Source organism: Mustelus asterias, chromosome 25, assembly GCF_964213995.1.
Source record: "Mustelus asterias chromosome 25, sMusAst1.hap1.1, whole genome shotgun sequence".
Classification (NCBI taxonomy): domain Eukaryota; kingdom Metazoa; phylum Chordata; class Chondrichthyes; order Carcharhiniformes; family Triakidae; genus Mustelus; species Mustelus asterias.
In genome coordinates this window covers 844516-870222 of record NC_135825.1, presented here as the reverse complement: position 1 = coordinate 870222, position 25707 = coordinate 844516, and the positions used below count along the sequence as shown (strand labels likewise).

At 43.9% G+C, this 25707-nt stretch overlaps 1 protein-coding gene across 1 annotated transcript in view; it reads right to left on the bottom strand.

Annotated features, from left to right (window-relative positions):
* Positions 1-22694, bottom strand: part of prok1 (prokineticin 1) — a 36518-nt gene extending 13824 nt beyond the window's left edge. The window contains exon 1 of the mRNA XM_078241925.1: positions 22626-22694. Coding sequence (XP_078098051.1) covers positions 22626-22694 — 69 coding nt within the window. The remainder of the gene's footprint in view (positions 1-22625) is intronic.
* Between the last annotated feature and the right edge of the window lie 3013 nt (positions 22695-25707).

Below are 25707 nucleotides of genomic sequence, written 5' to 3'. Positions count from 1 at the left end.
CCTGCAAGATCCCCAATCATACACCATCCTGACTGCTCATTCACTGTCATTGGTTCAAACTCCTGGAACTCTCCACCTCTCCCACAGCACTGTGGGTGTACCTACATCAGGAGGTTGCACCAGCTCCAAAAGGCAGCTCAGCACTGCATTCTCAAGGGCAATTCGGACTGGACAATAATGCTGCCTTTTCCAGTTTCTCCCACATTTTAATTTCCATCTTCTGCAGTATTTTGCTTTTATTTCGGTGATTAACCAGTTAACCAATACTGTCAGGGAAGGTTTAAACTGATTCGGCAGAGTGAGAAAAATCAAAGAATCACAGGTTGCAGCAAAGAGATCCAAGGACAGCGAGGTATAAACAGCAGGAAAACCAGAACATTCCTGAAAACTGTAGGAATCAGATTGGGGACAGCAGAAAAGTGATGAAGAAGATATCGCGGTGTATGTACGTCAAAGTCTGTTGTGTAATTAATAAGGTTATTAAGCTGCAGGCACTAATTACTACGTGCGATTATGATGCATTTGCAATTCCAGGAATGTGTTCTTAATATTCCAGGTTAACAGGTGTCCCCGAATAAAGGAGAAGGGAAAGGAGGAGTTGGACTGGCCGTATTTATTCTGGGTGATATAAATTTCTAAATAGAAAGGATTTTTTGAATTTGACTGAATCTAATTGTGTTGAGTTAAGGAAGAGTGTGGGAACAGTTCCATAGCTGGGACTTTGTAAAGGATTCAAACAGTCTGTTTCTATGTTGCCATCAGTGGTGGTGGAGGCAAACTCAATAGGGTCTTTTAAGAGACTCCTGGATGAGTACATGGAGCTTAATAGGATGGAGGGTTATAGGTAGGCCTAGAAGGTAGGGATATGTTCGGCACAACTTGTGGGGCCGAAGGGCCTGTTTTGTGCTGTAGTTTTTCTATGTTTCTATGTAAAAGAAAGAAAGCTACATTTCTATCGCGCTTTTCATGGCCACAGATGCCCCAAAGTGCTTTATTGTCCAGAAAATTATTTCTAAAATGTAGCCACAGTTGTATAATAGGAAACACAATAGCAAATCTTCACACAGATCCCACACAAAGCAACTTGATAGTGTTAAATCTGTTTTAGTGATGTAGATTGTGGGGTACAGGATACAGGGAGAATTCTCCTGCTCTCCTTTGAAATAATAGCATGGATCGATTAGAACACCCGGGAGTACTGATGGGACCTCGATTTAACATCTCATCTGAAATGTGACAGCTCTCGCAGTGTAGCTTTCCCTCAGTACTTTGGAATATTTCCTACATTTTTGAGTTCAGGTATCTGAAGTGGGAGTTGAACTCACATTGTGCCAGGGGGACTGTGCCAGAGGCTGTGCCAGGGCCTGCCCTCTGGAGACCCTCAGTGGGGAGATTCCCCTTATGTGTGGGGGGTCACCCCGATGCTCATGGGGAGGTGGGAAGGTTTTGCCACATTGATTGTCGGGGGAGTGGAGTTGCTCCAATGACTGCTGGGGGGAGGGGGGGCTGCCCTGGTGCTTGCTGGGAAGGGAGGGCTGCCCTGCTGCTTGCTGGGAAAGGGGGGTTGCCCTGCTGATTGTTGGGGAGGGGGGTTTGCCTCAATGCTCGTTGGGGGGCTCACCCTGATGTTTATTGGGTGAGGGGGGTTGCCTCGATGTTTAGTTGGGTGGGGGGGAGTCAGTGGTGGGGGTTAATTTTGGGTGCTGATTGGGGCGCACTTTATAGGTGGTGTCCCGATCTGTGTGAAGCTGGCATTGCTGGCTCTATTAGACCTGGCCCTACCAGGCCAACAGCAGAAACCAACCGCCAGACTGCCTAGGCACTGCAGATAATCTGGAGAGAAATCTTGGCAATGCCGCAGGAGAGATACAGCCTGGTTTTCCCACTGAAACTGACAAATTATGTGAAGATTCTGACCAGGAAGTGGACGCAGTTATGAAGGATATGGGTTGGATGCATTTAAGACCCAAAAGGTAATTGGACACGAAAATTACCCTTTGGATCTTAAATGGCAGAAGTATTAATTGTATACATGACATCTGTCATCAGAAAGCAAGCGAATGATGTGAAAGGTAAACAGAGGAAAGATCAGCATTTCTGAAAGTTGATAAGACATTTTGTTCTGGATAAAAGCAAACTAAGTTTCTAAACATAACCAAAGCTGGAAATAGTGGAGGCCAGTGTTCAGGAAAGGGAAGAGGATTAAGCAGGAAACAACAGCCTGTAAAATCATTCAGCTTGGAAACGGGAATATGGAATTCGGCCCATCAAGTGTGCTCCATCATTCAATGAGATCCGGCAGGATTTTCCGGCCATGCTCACCCCAAATCCCACCCGAGGTCAATGGACCTTTGCGTGGTCCTGTCCCGCCCACTCCAATTCCCTTGGCAGGCGGGAAAGGAAAAGTCCCCCATCATGCCTAAACTTCAATAATCTTCAACTCCACTTTCCCGCTTTATCCCCATAACCCCCGTTTCCCTTACTGATTAAAAATCTCACTATCTCAGCCTTGAACATACTTAACGACCCAGCCTCTACAGCCCTCTGCGGGAAAGAATTCACTCTCCTCTGAGAGAAAGAAATCCCTCCTCAGTCCACTCAGACTCACACTGACAGCGGGAAAGTTATGGAAAACATTTTTACCAGCTGACTTACCGGTTCTGTTACCTTCAGGGACTGTGGACACATACTCTCAGGTTGCTCTTTCTCTCTGTGGGGGGAGTTTTCCCGTCCTGCCTGCCACGGGAATCGTAGCTGGGGGGTGGGGGGTGCGGGTGGGAACGGGACCCGGACCATGCGAAGGTCCATTGACCTTGAGCAGGATTTTTCGGTTTTGGGGTGAGCGTGGCTGGAAAATCCCGCCCAATGTGCCTTACTATCCAGCTTCCATTTATTGTGTATAATGTAATATAGCGATGTAATATCATATACTGATGAAAACAACTCTTGGCTTGAAGATTTCAGGCAGGAAGCTGGAATAGTTAGAAAGCTGGCCGGATCTCATGTGAAAAGATAATATACGATAATATCATGATTTTGAACATTGTAAATGCGCAGAGAGTTCTTGGTGTCCATGTATATAAATCCTTAAAGACAGCAGGGTAAATTGATAAGGGATTAAAAAGCACATCGGTTACTTCGATTATAAGTAGAGAAATAGGATTTTTTTTTTAAAAGGCAAAAGGAATGATGTGAAACTTTCTGAATCACCAGTTAGATCTCTGCTGGATAATTGTAGATAACTCTGGGCAGCACGGTGGCACAGTGGTTAGCACTGCTGCCTCACAGCACCAGAGGCCCGGGTTCAATTCCAGCCTCAGGTGACTGTGCGGAGTTTGCACATTCTCCCCATGTCTGCGTGGGTTTCTTCCGGCTGCTCCGGTTTCTTCACACACTCCAAAGATGTGAGTTAGGCTGATTGGCAATGCTATATTGCCCCTTAGTGTCAGGGGGATTAGCAGGGTAAAGATGTGGGGTTACGGGGATAGGGCCTGGGTGAGATTGTGGTTGGTGCAGGCTCGATGGGCCGAATGGCCTCCTTCTGCACTGTAGGGATTCTATGATTCTGGGCACCTCACTTGAGGAAAGATGTAAAAGCCTGAGGAAGGGTCCAGAGGAGCATTATCAGAATATTACCAATGAAGAGGAATTTCAGTTCTGAGGAGAGGTTGGAAAAGTTTGGATGGTTCTCTCTGGAACAGACAGGGTTGAGAGGTGAGGTGGAGAATTCATGGTGATGTCAGATTTTGATAGAGTAGATTGAGAAAACGATTCCCTCGGTGAGCGGGTCATTAACTGGAGCCCATAGATTCAAAATCATTGGCAAAAGAGGAGCAAAGAGGGGAAATGTTTATTTTTTCACTCAGGTATTGGGATCGACCTGCGATGCTGATTCTATCAGTAATTTTAAAAGGGAGTTTGACTCTACTTGAGGATGAAGAACTTATCGGGTTATGAACAAAAAGTGGGGATGTGTTGGCAGCTCCTATGCAGTGAGTTTCCGTCAGTGTAATATATAGTACATTCTAACAGTGTATTATTGTGTGTAACGGTGTTGGGAGGGGGGGGGACACAGGCTTTTACCGCAATCACCTCCCACTCTCACAAACCAGTGCAACTGAATATCACTGCCTCAAAATGTTTATCTCTCACTTTCTCTCTGACTTACAAACACACACTCTGGCTCCAAATCTCTCATTTTCTCTCTTTCTATTTTCTCTTTCTCTCTCTCACACACTGACACACACAAACACTCATAGACACACAGACAGAGACATACTCATATAGAAACAGACACACACACTGACACACACAAACACTCATAGACACACAGACATACTCATAGAAAAAGATATACACACACATGCACACACAGACACACAGACAGATGGTGTTTTCTCTCTCACACATACTATCTCTTGTGCTATGTCATTATTTTCCCTCTTTCACATGTGGCCATTTATTGATGTGCTTTAGGAATTATGAAACTATATTAAACAAACGCAAAGCACTAAAGAGAAATCCATTGATGAACTGTTAGATTTTACTTCCTTTACCCGGAGGTGTTTTCCCTCTCAGACACTAACCGCCAATTTCTGCCTGAATTTCCTGCCCTCATTGCAAACTGTTCGCATTCCTGGATTTGTTTTTGCGACTTTCCCACTTTGGCAAATCGCTTCCTTCCCTGAGCCGTTCCTGCCACCTGTTTCTGAATGTTGTTCTTGTTCAGGTCGAGTTTCAGTATCTCAGTATTGCATTCCTGACTGGTGACATTTTATTGTTTGAATAAGATAAGGAAAGGGTACAGCAGGGAAAGGATCTCAGCTAACTCCAGCCAGGATTGCTGCTACATCAATAAAACAGTTCATTTTTAAGAAAAGAATTCAATAACAGCAGAATTCGGCAAAGGAATTCGTCAAACAAGTACTTACCTTCACAGAACTGAATACTGGAAATATTGTGTGAAAGAAGGAATGGTTGGATTGATGTTTCTGGGGTACTTTTTGATCACATCAAGTGGATTATTGTCAATCCAGATGCATTGCTGTACTTTTGTTCTGAGACATTGAGCTTGTTAAATCCATTATTTTACATATAAAAATATACTTTGCACCTGTAAACTCCGGAACACAACATTACGCAGCATCAGACAACTTTTTAAAGATGTGTTCGAACAAATCAAGCACAAACCAAAGGAATTGGAATTGATATTTATCCTTGTTCAATATATTAATGAGTTAATTAAACAGATTGAAATTATTTCACTTCAGCACTGAGCAATGACTCCAGGGATCATTTACAGTACGATTTGTCACTAGATTCAGTAAATACATGTTTAAAAGTCTCTAAATCCTGGATATATAAATAAATTCATTGACTATAATTTAAGTAAGAAATGCAGACTTACCCCTGTAATAATAACACTTTGGCTGGGTATTGATAACAGTAGGAAAGTTAGAAAGAGCAGAGATTTCATACTGAATCCCAGAGATGGAAGCTTTGTCTGAAGTGTTGGGTGTCTGCCTCAGTCTGTAATCTGTACAGCTGAATTGTATAATACACTCTGAATCAGGCAGAGATCTCCAGGAACTGTCCCCTCCCACTTCAGGTCCTGCTCTTCATGGAGCTGCAGCAATCTGATAGTGAGATGTCTCCCTCTTTTTCTCTCTGTCTCTTTCTATTTGTCTTTTTCTCTTTCTTTCTGTCCCTCTATCAGTCTCTCTCTCTCTGTCTTTTTGTCCTAATGTCTCTGCCCCTCTTCTGTCTCTCTCGCTATCTCTTTCTCTATCTCTCCCCTCTGTCTTGTTCTCTATCACTTTCTTTCACTTTTCTCCCTCTCTCTCTTCCTCTTTCCCTCTCTTTTTCTCTCTGCCTCCCTTCTCAAACCCTTACACTATCTGAATGAATGAGTCCTGTGAGGGTGTGCTGACACAAGTTGCAAAGTCCAACGATCGTTGTTTTAAGCGCTCACCTGGAAAAGGAATTCTGGAGCGTTTAAGAAATCGACGTTTCAGAGAATTAAATCATATTCAAAGGTCAGACACTGATTTGTTAACTCATTAATTCAGGAACAACCATTGGCTCTGAAACTAAATCAATAGTGAACATTTGGTTTAATTTAGTTTTAAATGCTAACACTGCAGTTCTATAGATCAGCTCAAGTGACTGAAAATGAATATAAATTCTATCAGAACTTGCCATCTTCATCCACTATTTTATATATTGTTGTTTATAATTTTTGATCTGATTGAGTGAATGACTTTTATACGCCCAGAATAAATCTTCATCCACACTGGGTGCGTACCAGCATTTTACATTTATACTTGATATAGACCACAACAACATAAGAAACAGAAGCAGGAGTTGGCCATTCGGCCCTTCAAGCCTGTCCCACCATTCAATACCATCATGGCTGATCTATGCCGGCCTCAGCTCCTTTTCTGTGCCATTTCCCCATAGATCTCTATTCCTCAATCTATCAAATATTTATCCACTTCCACTTTAAATACTCCTAATGATCCAGCCTCCACAATCCTTTGGGGCACTGAATTCCAGAGATTCACCACCCTCTGCCAGAAGAAATTTCTACGCACCTCATTTTTCAATGACTGGCCCTTTATCTTGTCGCGTGTGTCCCCTTGTTCAAGACTCTCCCATTCATGAAAACATCTCACCATCCACCCTGTCAAGCCCCCTCAGGATCTGGGTCACCCCTCAATCTTCTAAACTCCAAGGAATACAGAGCCAGACTATTTAGTCCCTCCTGATAGGACAACCCTCCCAATCAAGGAATTAGCCTGGTGAATCTCCTTTGGACTGCCTCCAATGTTACTACATCCTTTTTTGATTGTTCCTGCTTGTGAACTGAACTCTTCACTCATCTGATGAAGGGGCAACGCTCCGAAAGCTCGTGCTATCAAATAAACCTGTTGGACTTTAACCTGATGTTGTGAGACTACTTGTTGTGCCTACCCCAGTCCAACACTGGCATTTAGAGACGCAAGTACTGATTAGGGACAGTCAGCATGGCTTTGTGAGTGGAAAATCATGTCTCACAAATTTGATTGAGTTTTTAACCAGGAAAGTAGATGAGGGCAGTGCAGTTGAGGTTGTCTACATGGACGTTAGCAAGGCCTTTGACAAGGTACCACATGGTAGGTTGTTGCATAAAGTTAAATCTCACGGGATCCAGGGTGAGGTATCTAAATGGATACAACATTGGCTTCTTGACATAATGTGGAGATGCCGGCATTCTTGACATAAGCCAGAGGGAGGTTGGAGAGAGTTGTTTTTCAAACTGGAGGCCTGTGACCAGCGGTGTGCCTCAGGGATCAATGCTGGGCCCACTGTTATTTGTCATTTATATTAATGATTTGGATGAGAATATAGGAGGCATGGTTAGTGAGTTTGCAGATGACACTAAGATTGGTGGCATAGTGGACAGTGAAGAAAGTTATCTCCAATTGCAGCGGGATCTTGATCAATTGGGCCAGTGGGCTGACGAATGGCAGATGGAGTTTAATTTAGACAAATGCGAGGTGATGCATTTTGGTAGATTGAACCAGGGCAGAACTTACTCAGTTAACCGTTGGGGAGAGTTACAGAACAAAGAGATCTAGGGGTACATGTTCATAGCTCCTTGAAAGTGGAGACACAGGTGGACAGAGTGGTGAAGAAGGCATTCGGCATGCTTGGTTTCATCGGTCAGAACATTGAATACAGGAATTGGAACATAAGAATTGTCTTGTTGAGGTTGTACAAGACATTGGTAAGGCCAACTTGGAATACTGTGTGCAATTCTAGTCACCCTATTATAGAAAGGATATTATTAAACTAGAAAGAGTGCAGAAAAGATTTACTAGGATGCTACCGGGACTTGATGGATTGAGTTATAAGGAGAGGCTGGGTAAACTGGGAATTTTTTCTCTGGAGCGTAGGAGGCTGAGGGGTGATCTTATAGAGGTCTATAAAATAATGAGGGGCATAGATCAGCTAGATAGTCAATACCTTTTCCCAAACGTAGGGGAGTCTAAAACTAGAGGGCATAGGTTTAAGGTGAGAGGGGAGAGATACTAAAGTGTCCAGAGGGGCAATTTTTTCATACACAGGGTGGTGAGTGTCTGGAACAAGCTGCCAGAGCTTGTAGTAGAGGCGGGTACAATTTTATCTTTTAAAAAGCATTTAGATAGTTACATGGGTACGATGGGTATAGAGGGATATGGGCCAAATGCGGGCAATTGGGATTAGCTTAGGGGTTTTTAAAAAAAGGGCGGCATGGACAAGTTGGGCCGAAGGGCCTGTTTCCATGCTATAAACCTCTATGACTCTATGACTGTAACTCCACATCCTGAATTAATTAGTTAACAAATCAGTGTCTGACCTTTGATATGATTTAATTCTCTGAAAAGTCAATTGCTTAAATGCTGCATACAGTTTTGGTTCCCTTACCTAAAAAAGGAGGCAGCCCAAAGGTCATTCACCAGGCTAATTCCTGGGATGAGAGGGTGAGGCCTCACCAACACCCTGTACAATTGCCACAAAACCTCCCTATTTTTAAACTCCAATCCCTTTGCAATAAAGGCCAAAATTCCATTTGCCTTCTTAACTAGTTGTTGGATCTGCCTGCTAGCTTTTTGTGATTCATGCACTAGAACACCCAGATCCCTCTGTAGTTCACTCACCTGCAGTCTCTCTCCATTTAGATAATAATCTGCTTTTTGATTTTTCCTACCAAAGTGCATGACCTCACACTTGCCCACATTAAACTCCATTTGCCAGGTTGTCACCCAGTCACCCGATCTATCGATATCCCGTTGCAGAATCACAATATCCTCATCACAACCTGCCCTTCCACCTATCTTCGCATCACCGGCAAATTTGGAAATCTTTCATGAGATCATAGAATCAACATTCATTCTGTTCCTTCCTCCAGGTCATTAATGTGAACAGTGAACAATTGCCGGCCAAGAACTGATCCCTGCGGCACTCCACTAGTTACATCTTTCCACTCTGAAAAGGACCCATTTATTCCAACTCTGTTTTCTATCTGGCAACGCTTCTTCCAAAGCAATGGGCTTTTACTTTATATGGCACCTTGAACAAACGACATCTACTGATTCCCCTCTATCTACTCTTCCTGTTACATCCTCAAAGAATTCGAGCCAATTTGTCAAACATGATTTACCTTTCATAAAACCCTGTTGACCAGGTTTGATTATATTTAGGTTTCCTAAATGATTAGCTATTTCCTCTTTGATTATTGACTCCAGCATCTTGCCAGTAATGGATGTTAAATTAACTGGCCTATAGTTTCCTGCCTTCTGCCTGTCTCCCTTTTTGAACAAGGGGGTCACATTGGCTGTTTTCCAATTTTCTGGTACCTTCCCATAATTCAGCAAGTTATGAAAATTTTCAACCAATGGGTCCACTATCTCTGCAGCCACTTCCATTAGAACTCTAGTGCGCAGTTCATTGGGTTCTGGCAAATTATCCTTCATTAGCCCCTTGAGTTTCTCTAATAATCTATCCCTTGTGATTGGGATTATTGTAAATTCTACCATGTTATTTGAAATTGGCCCATCTGAAATCTCAGGGATATTTTCAATGTCTTCCCCGGTGAAGACTGATGCAAAAAATTTATTTAGCATATCCACCATTTCTCTGTTTGCTGTTTTCAATTCACGCCTCGTTCGGTCGAGGTCCCACATTTACCTCAGCCGCGCACTTCCTATTTATATATCCATAGAACCTCTTACTGTTTGTTTTTATGCAAGTTTACTCTCAAAACATCTCCCTCCTTATGAGTTTTTTAGTCTTTCGCTGCTGGATTGTAAAAGCTCCCCAGTCTCTGCTCTCCCACTATCCCTTGCCGCTCTGTATATCCTGCTTTGCAATTTAACATTATCTTTGACCTCCTGTGTTAATCATGGATTTTGCCTCATTCTCTTGGGACAGTAGCCGTGGTTCAGAGATTTAGAGGCCAATTTTCTTCTTCAATTCTCTGAATGAAAACAGGTCCTTGGCGATTATTCACTGAACCACGGCACAGTGCTTTAGCTTTTATAAGGGTAAGGCAGGGAGGCTGGCACAAGCGGTTCCAGATTCTAGCTAGCTAGACAACTGAGCCAACCAAAGGGCCAGTTATATCACTCAAACACCTCGACAGCTGAGAAAGTGAGGAAATGGAAAAGGTTTGGAAAGCTCTTATATAATCAGTCAAAGTTTACTGCACCTCTCTGCAGTTATACTGCGGAAAGCAGAGCCAATCCTCCAAAAGGTTTCCGAATGCTTTGGTTTGCATTCACAGCTGTGCATTAAGCTGCTGCTACTTTCATTGGTGTGAGAAATGGCAATGATTGCCTTAGAAACCACAGGAAGATAGTCTTGTGCGTCAGTATAGAACAGCATCAATCAAAAGACAACACACCTTGGGTTAGTCTGAAAGCCACAGTCAGGGCATAGCCTGAGTATCAGAGACATGACTCTCAAAATTGCCATTAGATTCATCCCCTTTCTCACCGGACATTTCTGGCATTGGCACTTTGATATGTTTCTAGAATGGCACAGCACAGAAGCAGGCCATTTGGCCCATTGTACCTGTGCTGGCTCTTTGAGAGAGCTATTGGTTATTCCCACTGCCCTGCTTCTTTCCCATAGTTCTTCAACCCTTTCCATTTTAAATATGGGTGCGTCCCTTTCGAAGGTTATGAGATGTGTATGTATCAGTAGAATTCCATCAGGTTTCATGTCTATCAGAATAAATTCCTGATTATAGGTGATCACACTTCCCTCGTGGAAGCACCAAATCCTGAACTTATTCCTAGGCAGAAACTGCTCCTTTCAGTGGGGTCCAACACTCTGGCTGAGTTTTGCAAGCACAGAAACACCCTGTGCTGTATCTTCCTTCCCCATTCAGCATCAATTCAATGGGTATGAACCCAAAACCGAGACCTGAAAGCCTCCAGTCCTGGCCTAGGCTACACCATGCTACCCGACTGAACTAAACACCCGGTCCCCGGAAGGGTAGGGGGTTTTAGTTCAGTCGGGCAGCATGGTCGGTGCAGGTTTGGAGGGCCGAAGGAGCTGTTCCTGCGCTGTAATTTTCTTTGTTCTTTGTTCTGCACCAGGCCATAGAACCAAGGACAGGGAACATGACCCTGCTCCTTCTGGTAGGACTTTAAAATGTGTCTCATTCCATAGTGCCATGTGTAAAGATGGAAAGTATTGAATTAAGCTTCCTGTTAGCTGGGAGCAGATTCCAGAATGGCTCTCGACTCTCCGGAGCCTAGGGGTGACTTCATTGAAATACGAAACATAAAAATCATAAAAGGTTTGATGGGACAGAGGGTTCAATTACTTTTTCTTCTCCCTTGCTGTTTGTCAGGCTGGAGAGTCTGGAACTACGCCTCAGTGACTCGGAATGAGAGGTCAGCCATTTCGGAAAAAGGACGAAGAATATTTGCATTTATATAGCACCTTTCATAACAACATGTCCCAAAATTCTTTACAACCAATTAAGTGCTTTGAAGTGTCATCACTGTTGTCATGTAGGAACTGTCACAGCCAATTTGTGCACAGCAAGATCCCACAAACATCCAAACCTGTGCCGGTTAGGTTGATTGGCCATGCTAAATTGCCCCTTACTGTACTGGGATATGTAGGTTAAAAGGATTGGCAGGGTAAATATGTGGAGTTATGGGGATAGGGCCTGGGTGGGATTGTGGTCGCTACAGACTCGATGGATCGATTGGCTTCCTTCTGCACTGTAGGGATTCTATGATTCAATCAATGCAATAGTGACCAGTTAAGATGTTTCTGAGAGATTGATTGAGGGATGTAGTAACCTCAGTTAAACATCTCAGCTGAAAGACAGCACTGCTGACAGTGCAGCACCCTCTCCACACTGGGATGTTCAGCTTTGATTTTTGTGCGTGTGATTTTGGTGTGGGTCTTGAACCCATCATGTTGCAATTCAAAGGGAAGAAGTTCCATCAAATGAATCACAGTTGACACCAACTGAGATGACGAGAAATTTCTTAATTCAAAAGGATGTGAATCTTAGAATAAATTTCCTTCACCAACACCTCCAGCCCCACCAACCACCAGACCCCATGAGGCCTACAGATCCTCAGTCATTGAATAAAGTCAAGTCAGAGATCAATAACCTTTGAGATGCCGAGGGAGTGGAGGGATAGAAACATAGAAATTAGAAGCAGGAGGAGGCCATTTGGCCCTTTGAGCCTGCTCCACCATTCATTATGATCATGGCTGATATTCTAACTCAATAGCCTGTTCCCGACTTCCCCCCATAACCTTTCATCCCTTTAGCCCAAGAGCTATATCGAACTTCTTCTTGAAAACATATGGCCTCAACTACTTTCTGTGGCAGTGAATTCCACAGGCTCACTGCTCTCTGGGTGAATAAATGTCTCATCTCTGTTCTAAATGGTCTACCCTGTATCCCCAGACTGTGGCCCCTGGTTCTGGACTCCCCCACCATTGGGAACATCCTTCTTGCATCTACCCTGTCTAGGCCTGGTAGAATTTTATAGGTTTTTATGAGACCCCCCCTCATTCTTCTAAACTCCAGCAAATACAATCCTAACCGACTTAGTCTCTCCTCATACATAAGTCCCGGGAATCAGTCTAGTAAACCTTTGCTGCACGCACCTATAGCAAGAACATCTATCCTCAGATAAGGAGACCAGAACTGTGCACAATATTCCAGTTGTGGACTCACCAAAGTCGTACATAACTGCAAAATATCCCTGCTCCTGTACTCAAATCCTCTCACTATGATCCTCTTGCTATGAAGGCCAACATACCATTTGCCTTCTTTACCACCGGCTGCACCTGCGCGCTTACCTCAGTGACTGGTGTACGTGGACACCCAGGTCTCGTTACACATTCCCCTCTCTCAATGTATACCTATTCAGATAATAATCTGCCTTCCTGTTTTTGCTATCTAAGTGGATGACCTCACATTTATCCACATTATACTGCATCTGCAATGCACATGCCCACTCACTCAGCCTGTCCAAATCATGCTGAAGATTCTCTGCATCCTCTTCACAGCTCACCCTCCCACCCAACTTTGTGTTATCTGCAAATTTGGAGATATTACATTTAGTGACCTCTTCCAACTCATGAATACACATTGTGAATAACTGGGGTCCCAGGACTGATCCCTGTGGCAACCCACTAGTCACTGCCTGCCAATCAGAAAATGACTCGTTTATTCCTACTCTTTGGGTCGGGTTTTCTGGCTGCATTCACTCCATGACTGGAAAATCCCACCCAAGGTCAACGGACCTTTGCATGGATCGTGTCCCATCCACTACGATTCCCATGGCAGGCGGGATGGGAACATTCTGCCCATCATTTCCTGTCTGCCAACCAGTTTTCTATCCATCTCAATACAGTACCCCCAATCCCATGCATTTTGACACTAATATGGGGGATAGTGCATGAAAGTGGATTTAAGGTGAAGATCAGCTATGATCTTATTAAACGGTGGAGCAGGTTCCAGGGACCAAATGGTCTGTTCGTGCTCCCAGCTTTCCAACTTGAGATAAACCCAATTTAAATATGTAATTAACTTTCAGCTAACATCCTTGATATTAATGCAAGAGCTAATTTCTCAATAAATTGTCAATTAGGCATCATTAAATATCAAGTTCTGAGAACTGCATGTTCATTGTGTAATATAAATATAAAATCATATTTTATTAGTACCACAGATCGCTGTCCTTTAAAGTCCTGGAACATTTGTAAATTTACATGTCAAATATAACTTGGGTTTGCATTCTTGGCACCAATTTAATTAAACACTTTTACTGTGTTGTTCGTCAGTCAACTTGGCTTTTTCAATGATTGCCTTGGGCTTTTCAGTGGGATTATAATGACCTTTTCTTTCTTTGTGATTTCTAAACCCCGAATTAACTTTGTCCGAGCAGTGACTGGGGCCTTTTGAACAAAGTTCACTCTCAGTCTGGCTCCCCGTTTCTTGGTCATTTAACTCCCAGTCTCACCGAAACAGAGATCCAGCTTCTGATTGAAGCAAATGACAGTGACATGAGGCAGGGAGGCAGGGGTGAAAGAGGGTAAATGGGAGAGTGAGGCAAGTGGTTGCAGCTGTGAACCTGTGGGGAGAATTCGTGTCAAGGTGAGTTCGAGGGGAGGCTCCTAGGACAGCAAGGGAAGCTTGAGAATTCCTGGGGAGCCAACAGGAACATTCTGCTCTCCTGGGCACCGAAGACAACCTTGGAAAGATCTTTTTGACTCTCTGGCTCACCTGTCCCTCAGTGCGGTTTCCTGGTGAATCAGTCACAAGGTCATGAACTTGTCACTATCAATAAAAATACAGTTATCATCAGAGCTTAGATTTTGTGAAACTGCCACTTCAAGGGCACTTTTATATTTATGGAAGGATTTTATGTACAATATCGCTAACTGACCTCAAATTCATAAAACCATATGCTGGGACTTTCCCATTCTCTGGATTATTAGCACAGTGACATAATGACTACACTTCTGCTCTCCACTTCTCTCATTATTGTCACCATGTTTGGCACAGGTGCCTCACACTCCATGGATCATCACCTTGACATGGCGGACAGGCTTGTGCATCCCAACAATTCCTTGAGAGATGTCTTGGGAGTTCCTTTCTCCTTGCAGCATCACACATGGTGACAAGTTTAAGGGAAAATGTCATGAAAGCATGATCCAAAAAGCCCTCAATGGCAGAACAGGTAAAGGAAGTCTGTGCATCACACTGGCTGCAAAGGTGGAAGAGGGTTGCAGCGGCAAGTTAGCCCCAATTATCATTGGTTGACTCACCACCAAAGTCTGACCACCAATCCTTGGAGAATTGGTGACAGGGACAGGTCTGTGAGTCTGAGCCAAGAATCTGCACACGGCGACAGATACATGAAGATGGTTGGACACCTGTGTTGGGACAGATGTGTCTTTGGGCAGCAGCATCTGTGTCTGAGCCGTTCCTTTCAGGATACCCTCTGCTCACACCAATGGGGAGAGGGCTGGAAAAGGTGCCCTAAAAATAGGTTGTCCCACTTTCTCCAGGCTGGGGAACCGCACCCTGCGGCAGCACCATCTTCATGGTCAAAGAAAGAAAACCTTCAATTTTGCAACGTGAATATTGGAATGCTCATGGACAATCTCAAGAGTGACCATCCAGAAAGAACTACATTCGTATCGTGTCAGCTACCGAGACTCTAAATTAACATTGCTGCTCTCAGTGAGAGCCACCTTCCTGGGAGGGGCAGCTGAAAGAACAAACAGGGATACACCTTCTACTGGAGAGGAAAGGCTGACAGTGACCCTGATGTCCACAGAGTTGGGTTTGCCATTTGGAATATTAACCTGGATGCACTGCCAGAACTCTCCAGTTATAGCAATGAACGACTCGTGACATTTCTCTGACAGCTGACCCGTAACTAAGATATGACCATCATCAGCATTTGTGCACTGACCTTTGCCTCCAATGAAGATGTTGAAGAGGAGTTTGGTTCTGACCTTTATGAAATCTTCACTGCTAACCTCAAACCTCCTTCTGAGAGGCTTTAATCCCGGGATTGGCCATGGCTCTGGTATCCCCTTGCTGAGGTAGTGTGCTCAGCATGACTTCATGGTAACAAACACCTTCTTCCAGCTGAAGGGCCAATACGAAACCACATGGAGGCACCGTGGCTCAAAGCACTGGCACCTCCTGGGTTATTCCATTATTGTCAGAGAGAGGTGTCATTTTCCAGTTTATTATGAACTTTCAGACATCACTTTAAAATTTTGAACAAACCCAGACTGTTAAAGTGGCCACTGCAAACCATGTGAGATTTTTCTGTATTGGCTCCAGACAGTTTTGCAACTCAAGTCAATGCCTATCAACCTGTCCACCAAACGTATTTGAACAAGTATTTTGGATTTATAACAGGTGACGTAGATTAGTTAGCCATGCTTGTAGCCTACTTTTAAAACACCAAGATTCAGCTCTGCAAAGGCAGAGAAACTACCAGAATGATGTGAGATTTTTCCGTATTGTCTCCAGACAGTTTTGCAACTCAAGCCAACGCCTAATTAACTATTCACTTTCATGACCTTGCAGGAAATCTACACATCCCTTTGTTCAAAGATGGAACATCAACAAAAGGACTTTTGCATTCTGGCCAACTCATCTTCTTGGTTCACCATAGACAAAAAACATCAAAACTCAATCTGTGTTTGATGAATGTGAATGGGTACACATTGACCTGCCATTGCTTTATGATGGTCCCTCTTCTCAACACAGACTAGGTAAATTTCTAAATTTCAAATGATAAACACAAGATCAACACAAGAGGCAGTAATGGTTAGCATTGCTGCCTCGCTGCGCTAGGGACCTGGGTTCGATTCCAGTCTTGGGTCACTGTATGTGTGGAGTTTGCACGCTCTCCCTGTGTCTGCAGGGTTTCCTCTCACAGTCTGAAAGATGTGCTGGTTAGGTGCATTGACTCAACCAGGCACTGAACTCTGGCGACTAGGGGAATTTCACAGTAACTTCCTTACAGTGTTAATGTAAACCTTACTTGTGACTAATAAATAAACTTTAAGATATGCCTGTTAGGTTGATTGGCCATGGTAAACTGCTCCTTAGTATCTGGGGGATTAGCAGAGTAAATATGTGGGTTACGGGGATAGGGCCTGGGTGGGATTGTTGTCGGTGCAGACTCGATGGACTGAATGGACTCCTTATGCACTGTAGGGATTCTATGATTCCTCTATGATTGTTCTATGTTTATCAAACTGTCCACCAAACTTATTTGAACAAGTATTTTGGATTTGTAACAGGTGATGTTGTTGCTTGTAGCCTATTTTTAAAACACCAAGATTCAGCTCTGCAAAGACAGAGAAACTACCAGAAAGCCACTGTACTAGCTGCATTCAACCAAGCAGCCAAGGTAATAAACAGCAATGTTTTGAAATCGACTGAAGACCTTTCCAACTTCAAGTTTATCTGAGAACCAACCTCTTGAAAATCCAACAATAAGAAACCTCACAGCTTACTGAGAAACCACTGCTTACAGGACCTTCACTTCAATAAAAAAAATCAACTCATCTAAGAAACTACAGGCCTGACACAAAAGAGAAACTGAGAGAATTATACATTGTAGTTACAGTATTTCTCTTTTCATCGTATCTAATCTTTGAGTGCATGAATCAAGTGGATGAAAAATCATGCTTGCAAATCTCCAGGGTAAGTGTGAGATAATATATAGCCTTCTTTATTTTAAGATTCACAGAAAGCTTGCTGCTAGAATTACCTAAATTGGAACAATTCCTCTGAGGGTGAAAATGTAAATACCCCACACACAAATCACATTGATCAAGACATTAAGAAAGAAATATATTCTGTTTGTGACATAAGTAATCCTTATATCACTTTATTAATGCAAAGTACTGATCACCTGCTGGATAAATCATAGATTTATTCAATCATTGATGAATATTACCAAGCTCCAAGACCCAAAAGTCCAAGAGGAAGAAGATCGATGTCTCAGCCCTAAAGCAGCCCAATCAAAAAGAGGAATTCCAAGTGCAATTCATGACCAATCTGGAAATTAATCAGATATGAATCTCAGTTCCACAACTGTGGGATCAAATAAAGTCATCTGTACAAGGGTCCTGTGCTGAGATCACTGGGTTTGAGCATCATTGTCACCAGGATTGGTTCAATGCTGAAGTTTGTGGCCTCCTAGAACAAAAACACAGGCGACAGATACATGTCTGGCTGAACAACCCAAGGTTGCAATTATAGAAGGCAGCATTACATAGCTCAAGGCTGATGCCTAAAGACAAATTTGGAAGATAAATGACACATAATGGGAAGGGAAAGCTCAAGAGATCCAACAATACATGGTCATCATGACATGTGAAGTGTTTTTGAAGCCACCATGGCCATCTATAGACCAAGATCACTCAAAGGATGGTGTCTCTCTTCTTAATGATGACAATGTGGCCCATCAACACTGGAAAAATCATTTGCAGCAACTCTTCCACCATGAATCTGGAATGGCAGCTGATCCTCCCCAGGCTTTCACCCAGCACCCTGCGGTAGAATTTGTGGGTGGACCACAATCAATGGGAATCTGTGGGTGTACCTCCATCAATGGGAATCCATGGGTGTATCTCCATCGATGGGAATCCGTGGGTGTGCCTCCATCGATGGGAATCCATGGGTGTACTTCCATCGATGGGAGTCCGTGGGTGTGCCTCCATCGATGGGAATCCATGGGTGTACCTCCATCGATGGGAGTCCGTGGGTGTACCTCCATCGATGGGAATCCATGGGTGTACCTCCATCGATGGGAGTCCGTGGGTGTGCCACCAACAATGGGAATCCATGGGTGTACCTCCATCGATGGGAATCCGTGGGTGTACCTCCATAGATGGGAATCCATGAGTGTACCACAATCGATGGGAATCTGTGGGTGTACCACCATCGATAGGAATCCGTGGATGTGCCACCATCGATGGGAGAACCAAAATGATGTAAAACAAAGCCTGTGGCATCAACAGTGATGTAGCTGAGGTCTTCAAAGTCGGTTGGTCTTTGCCCACATCAAGACTACAGGCACTCATTCTACATATTGGGAGGAAAAATAACTCTCCAGGAAAGTTCAGGAAAGTGACAATTGTAATAACTTCATGCTGTGGAAACTAATATGAAGGAGCAATCTCAGGCAGAATCAACATGGTTTTGTGACAGAAAAATCATGTTTAACTAATTTATTGTCTGAGAAAATAACAAGCAATGTGGATAAAGATGTGCTGTATTTAGATTTCCTGAAGGCATTTAACAAGGTGCCACATCAAAGGTTACTACACAAAATAGCAATTACACAAAGCTTGACCAGAAACTGAACTGGACTAGCCATGTAAATACTGTGTCTACAAGAGCAGATCAAAGGCTAGGAATCCTGTGGCGATTAACTCACCACCTGACTCCTCAAAGCCAGTCTACCATCTACAAGGCACAAGTTAAGAGTGTGATGGAATACTCTCCGCATGCCTGGATGAGTGCAATTCCAAGAACACTCAAGAAGCAGAACACCGTCCAGGACAACACAGCCCACTTGTCGCTACCCCTTGCACTAACATTCATGTCCTCCACCGATCATTTGTTTGGGCCTGGCTTAGCTGATGACCTTTCCTGAAAACTCTGATCCTGGATGTGATAGAATACCTTTGTGTCCATTTCACCCACACAACATCTTTCATTTGATTAATCCCACACTCACCCCACCCTTCTACCTACACTCACCCTACCTGCACCCACATTCACCTAGCCCACCCACCTTCACCTCACCCGAACCCACCCAACCTTACTGCACTCCACACCAACCGTCATCCTCCCACCCATTGCCACCCTCTCCCTCAATTATAACTATTCCTTCTAATCTAAATTCAGTCACCTTTTGATGAGAAGGATTTCTCTTAACTTGCTCATTTTGAATTTGTATCAATTGAAACTTGAATTAATTTCACAAAGAACAATTTCCGAGAATCAAATCTGCCATTTCCCTTCATGATTTCGCTACCCCAAAGTGCGGTGGATACTGGGACAGTGAGTAAATTTAAGGAGGAGTTAGACAGATTTTTAATTGGTAATGGGTTGAAGGGTTATGGGGAGAAGGCAGGAAAATGGGGTGAGGAGCATATCAGCCATGATCGAATGGTGGAGCGCACCCGATGGGCTGAATGGCCTAATTCTGCTCCTATATCTTGTATTTTGTATCTCAATATTTGAAAACTTCAATTATTTCATTTCAAGGCTTTGTTTTTCAAAGGGAACAGTACCACTTCCAGAACCTTTCATTGGAAGTTCAAATCCTGATTCCCAGAACCACCTTTGTTGTTTCAGAATGTGCATTTAGCAAAGATTCAGTACTCAGTGAGTGGATGGAGGGAGGGAGGGAGGGAGGGAGGGAGGGAAGGAGAGAGGGAAGGAGGGAGGGAGAGAGAGGGAAGGACAGAACAAAGAACAAAGAACAGTACAGCACAGGAAACAGGCCCTTTGGCCCTCCAAGCCTGTGCCGCTCATTGGTCCAACTAGACCATTCGTTTGTATCCCTCCATTCCCAGACTGCTCATGTGACTATCTAGGTAAGTCTTAAACGATGCCAGCGTGCCTGCCTCCACCACCCTACTTGGCAGCGCATTCCAGGCCCCCACCACTCTCTGTGTAAAAAACGTCCCTCTGATATCTGAGTTATACCTCGCCCCTCTCACCTTGAGCCCGTGACCCCTCGTGATCGTCACCTCCGACCTGGGAAAAAGCTCCCCACTGTTCACCCTATCTATACCCTTCATAATTTTGTACACAAAATCTACATGTAGATTAAAGTCGCCCATGATTATTCTGGTACCTTTCTTAGAGAACCCATTTATTTCTTCCTGGGAATTCTGTCAACTGAGTACATCTACACTCAAGAACTGTATCTGCCCATAGTCTCCGGAGTTTAGAAGAATAACAGGTGATCTCATTAAAAGGGAAGCGGGGGGGGGGGGGTGGGGGGGAGGTTAATTACAATGATATTAGGCAGGAACTGAAGAATGTAGATTGGGGGCAGATGTTTGAGGGGAAATAAACATCTGGCTTGTGGGAGGCTTTCAAGTGTAAACTGATAGGGATTCAGGACCAGCACATTCCTGTAAGGATGAAGGATAACTATGGCAAGTTTTGGGAACCTTGGATAACGAGAGATATTGTGAGCCTAGTCAAAGAGAAGGGAGGGAGGGAGAAAGGGAGGGAGGGAGAAAGGAAGGGAGGGAGGGAGGGAGAGAGGGAGGGAGAGAGAGAGGGAAGGTGGGAGAGAGGGAGGGAGGGAGAAAAGGAGGCACAGGGAGAGGGAGGGAGAGAGGGAGGGAATGAGAAAGGGAGGGAAGGAGAGAGGGAGGGAGAGAGGGAGGGAGGGAGGCAGAGAGGGAGGGAGGCAGAGAGGGAGAGAGGGAGGAAAGAAGGGAGGGAGGGAGGGAGGGAAAGGGTGTCACATGGACAAGAGGGTAAATCACAGTAATTATTGCCTGGAAAATCATCTGGAATGCCTTCCAATGGATGTCAGCCAAATGAAAAATGAGTCTTCCTGGTGAAATTGTTTTGTTTGCAATGAGCGGCTGATGATGGATGAGAGAATTAACAGGAATTCTGCATTGAAACAGAACTTGCATTTGTCTCAATAGCTCCAGTAATAACTCATTTGTCTCTTTATTTGTGAGTCCTATTAATGTGTCATTGACTCTGTGTTTCGTGTGATAAATACCAATTCATATTCACAGTAATATTTTAGAGGTAATTTTTAATTCTGGAAAGATTAATGTTTAACTGTGGAAATGGGATAAATGTAACAAGAACAACTTATAGCCTATTCCTCTTAAAAGGTGGAGCCTTGTTGAGGTAAGGAGTTCTCAGCTGGAAAGGTAACTTAATAAAACAGCAGGTGGGCTTACTTAGCTAGCGAATTGGAGAGGAGGTATCTACTCTGCTTGCAAAGAACTTTCTGCCCAAATAGTTATTTTGCTTTGGGAGTTGGAGCTACATTGTCATCGAGATGGGTGTGTTGCTGGGGGAGTTAGGAAAGGAAAAGAAGAGGCTGGACCAAAAACATACTGCTGTTCTCAGGCTCCAGGCAGCAAGAGTGTTGCTGTTGGCCGGTTCTGAAGGTAAATGGATTCAGGTCAGCAACAACCAAATAGAATGGCAGAAAAGAATTGAGGGGCTGAATGGCCTCCTCCTGTTGTGATGAAGACAGAATGAAACGCAAAAACATTGGCCAGCAGGTTTCACTCATAAAACCAGATGTTAAGAACACATCCATGTTACAGATGTTCTTACGTTCTTCACAGGGCAGCTTAAGGCTGGATCTTCTTTCATGTGAAGTTGCTGTGAGATACATAAGGGTTAAAGTAACATTTGTGAGTTGCTCTCTTTCATGCCTGGTGTGAGTCTCACTGGGGTTTTAGACAAATTAAAGAAATAAAACAGTGGCTTTGCTTTCAGCAGCGCTGAAGCTGATGGAATAGTGTGCGAGTTATCAGTACCTAGGGGATGAAGGCACACTTCTGGAAAAAAAATGGGTTCAATTGAAAAGTAGCGCGGGTAACTCATGCACAGTGAAAACTGTGATCAATGGTAAATAGTCCAGCAGCAGTAAAATCGTAGTCCAACAGAAATAGTCTGTACTCCTTCACTCCCCAGATCAAGATCCTCGATGGTTACCTGCTGCCTATCAGTTGGTAGTTACCCAACCAGTTACCCCCACAGAAGGAAAGGCCAGTTCAGACCAGCGCTCTTATTTCCCTGTTTTACTGCTGTTTCCTCCTGGGCTCAGTCGCCTGAGGGAGAGGATGGAACTGGTGCTGAGCCGAATAAGGCAGAAACCCCAATTCCCAGCCTGTGGTGAGTTATCTGAAACAGCTGGCAGGATGACAGATTCACTGGTGGCTCTGGAACTGAGTGAAGGAGGATTGAATCAGTCCAAATATGTCCCAATTTAAAAAGGTACAAAGTTTTTTGAATCTGTTGTACGGACATCACCAACAACCCCTTTAGATCTCTGTGTCATTGTACTTACATGTTTAACTAAACAACATGGGGCTGAAAGCGTGAAACTGTCTCCAGTACAGCAGTTATCAACATCCATGGACTCTGTCTACACTTCCCGCTGTCTCGGCAAAGCAGCCAGCATAATTAAGGACCCCACGCACCCCGGACATTCTCTCTTCCACCTTCTTCCTTCGGGAAAAAATACAAAAGTCTGAGGTCACGTACCAACCGACTCAAGAATAGCTTCTTCCCTGCTGCTGTCAGACTTTTGAATGGACTTACCTCGCATTAAGTTGATCTTTCTCTACACCCTAGCTATGACTGTAACACTACATTCTGCACTCTCTCGTTTCCTTCTCTATGAACGGTGTGCTTTGTCTGTATAGTGCGCAAGTAACAATACTTTTCACAGTATCCCAATACATGTGACAATAATAAATCAAATCAAATCAAATGAAAAACTGTCAGTATTGCAGGGACAAACCAAAGACCAGTGATAAGGTGAGGGGTTCAGCACCCCAGTATATATCCTGGTGCACAGGCAGTTTGTGCACACACAACACGCAACACACACGCAGACCAGTTTGCATGTTGCCTTTGCCTGACCTGTGCCTGCAGACCAGGCAGGTCAGGCAAAGACAACATGCAAACTGCGCACAGACTGCAGATAGACTCTGTGCAGACAAAGCACAAACTGCTCATGCAAAGACATTAATATTAAAATTGGGGAGTGCTCAGTAACCACTTAGCACTTATTGAGATTACTAATAATTTACTGAAAATTAACTAGACTTACTACATATCACAGAAATACATAGAAATTACACATTCTGCTCAACAAGCCCTTCCAAGTATCTTCCACCCGAGAAAAAAGCCCTAATAACCAACCCTGTTCACATATCCCTGATCCCATCCATTTCTCTAATCCAATTGGGAATAGAGTCATAGAGTATTACAGCATGGAAACAGGCCCTTCGGCTCAACTTGACCATGCCACCTAGTTTTTACCACTAAGCTAGTCCCAATTGCCCGCATTTGGCCCACATCCCTCTATACCCATCTTACCCAGGTAACTGTCTAAACGCTTTTTAAAAGACAAAATTGTACCTGCCTCTACTACTATCTCTGGCAGCTTGATCCAGACACTCACTACCCTCTGAGTAAAAAAAATTGCCCTCTGGATCCTTTTGTATCTCTGCCCTCTCACCTTAAACCTATGCCCTCTAGTTTTAGACTTCCCTGTCTTTGGGAAAAGATGTTGACTATCTAGCTGATCCATTCCCCTCATTATTTTATAGATCTTTATAAGATCACCTCTAAGCCTCCTACACTCCAGGGAAAAAAGTCCCAGTCTTTCCAGTCTCTCCTTATAACTCAAACCATCAAGTCCCGGTAGCATCCTAGTAAATCTTTTCTGCACTCTTTCTAGTTTAATAATATCCTTTCTATAATAGGGTGACCAGAACTGTACACAGTATTCCAAGTGTGGCCTTACCAATGTCTTGTACAACTTCAACAAGACGTCCCAACTCTTGTATTCAATGTTCTGACCAATGAAACCAAGCATGCTGAATGCCTTCTTCACTGCTCTGTCCACCTGTGACTCCACTTTCAAGGAGCTATGAACATGTACTTCTAGATCTCTTTGTTCTGTAACTCTCCCCAATGCCCTACCATTAATTGAGTAGGTCCTGCCCCAATTCAATCTACCAAAATGCATCACCTCTCATTTATCTAAATAAACTCCACCTGCCATTCATCGGCCCCACTGGCCCATTTGATCAAGATCCCGTTGCAATCCTAGATAACCTTCCTCACTGTCCACTATGCCACCAATCTTGGTGCCATCTGCAAACTTACTAACCATGCCTCTTAAATTCTTATCCAAATCATTAATATAAATAACAAATAACAGTGGACCCAACATGGATCCCTGAGGCACACCGCTGGTCACATGCCCCCAGTTTGAAAAACAACCCTTTACAACTACCCTCCTTCTGTCATTAAGCCAATTTTTTATCCAACTGGCTGCCTGGATCCCGTGAGATTTAACCTTATGCAACAACCTACCATGCGGTACCTTGTCAAAGGCCTTGCTAAAGTCAATGTAGACAACATCAATTGCACTGCCTTCATCTACCTTCTTGGTTACCCCTTCAAAAAACTCAATCAAATTTGTGAGACATGATTTTCCACTCACAAAGCCATGCTGACTGTCCCTAATCAGTCCTTGCCTCCCTAAATGCCTGTAGATCCTGTCTCTCAGAATACCTTCTAACAACTTACCCACTACAGATGTGAGGCTCACCAGCCTGTAGTTCCCAGGCTTTTCCCTGCAACCCTTCTTAAACAAAGGCACAACATTTGCCACTCTCCAATCTTCAGGCACCTCACCTGTGACTGTCGATGATTCAAATATCTCTGTTAGGGGACCCACAATTTCCTCTCTAGCCTCCCACAGTGTCCTGGGATACACTTCATCAGGTCCCGGGGATTTATCTACCTTGATGCGCTTTAAGACTTCCAGCACTCCTTCGTTGTAATATGTACACTCCTCAAGGCATCACTATTTATTTCCCAAGTTCCCTAACATCCATGCCTTTCTCAACAGATGAGAAATATTCATTTAGGATCTCACCCATCTCTTATGGATCCGCACATAGATGACCTTGTTGATCCTTAAGAGGCCCTATTCTCTCCCTAGGTTACTCTTTTGCCCTTTATGCACTTGTAGAAGCTCTTTGGATTCTCCTTTGCCTTATCTGCCAAAGCAATCTAATGTGCCCTTTTTGCCCTCCTGATTTCTCTCTTAACTCTACTCCTACACCCTCCTATACTCTTCAAGGGATCCACTTGATCCCAGCTGCCTATGCATGTCGTGTGCCGCCTCCTTCTTCTTGACCAGGGCCTCAATATCCCGAGTCATTCAGGGTTCCTTACTTCTACCAGCCTTGCCCTTCATTCCAAAAGGAATGTGCTTTCTCTGAACCCTTGTTAACATACTTTTGAAAGCCTCTCACTTACCAGCCGTTTCTTTGCCTGCCAACAGACTCCCCCAATCAACTTTTGAAAGTTCCTGTCTAATACATCAAAATTGGCCTTGCCCTAAT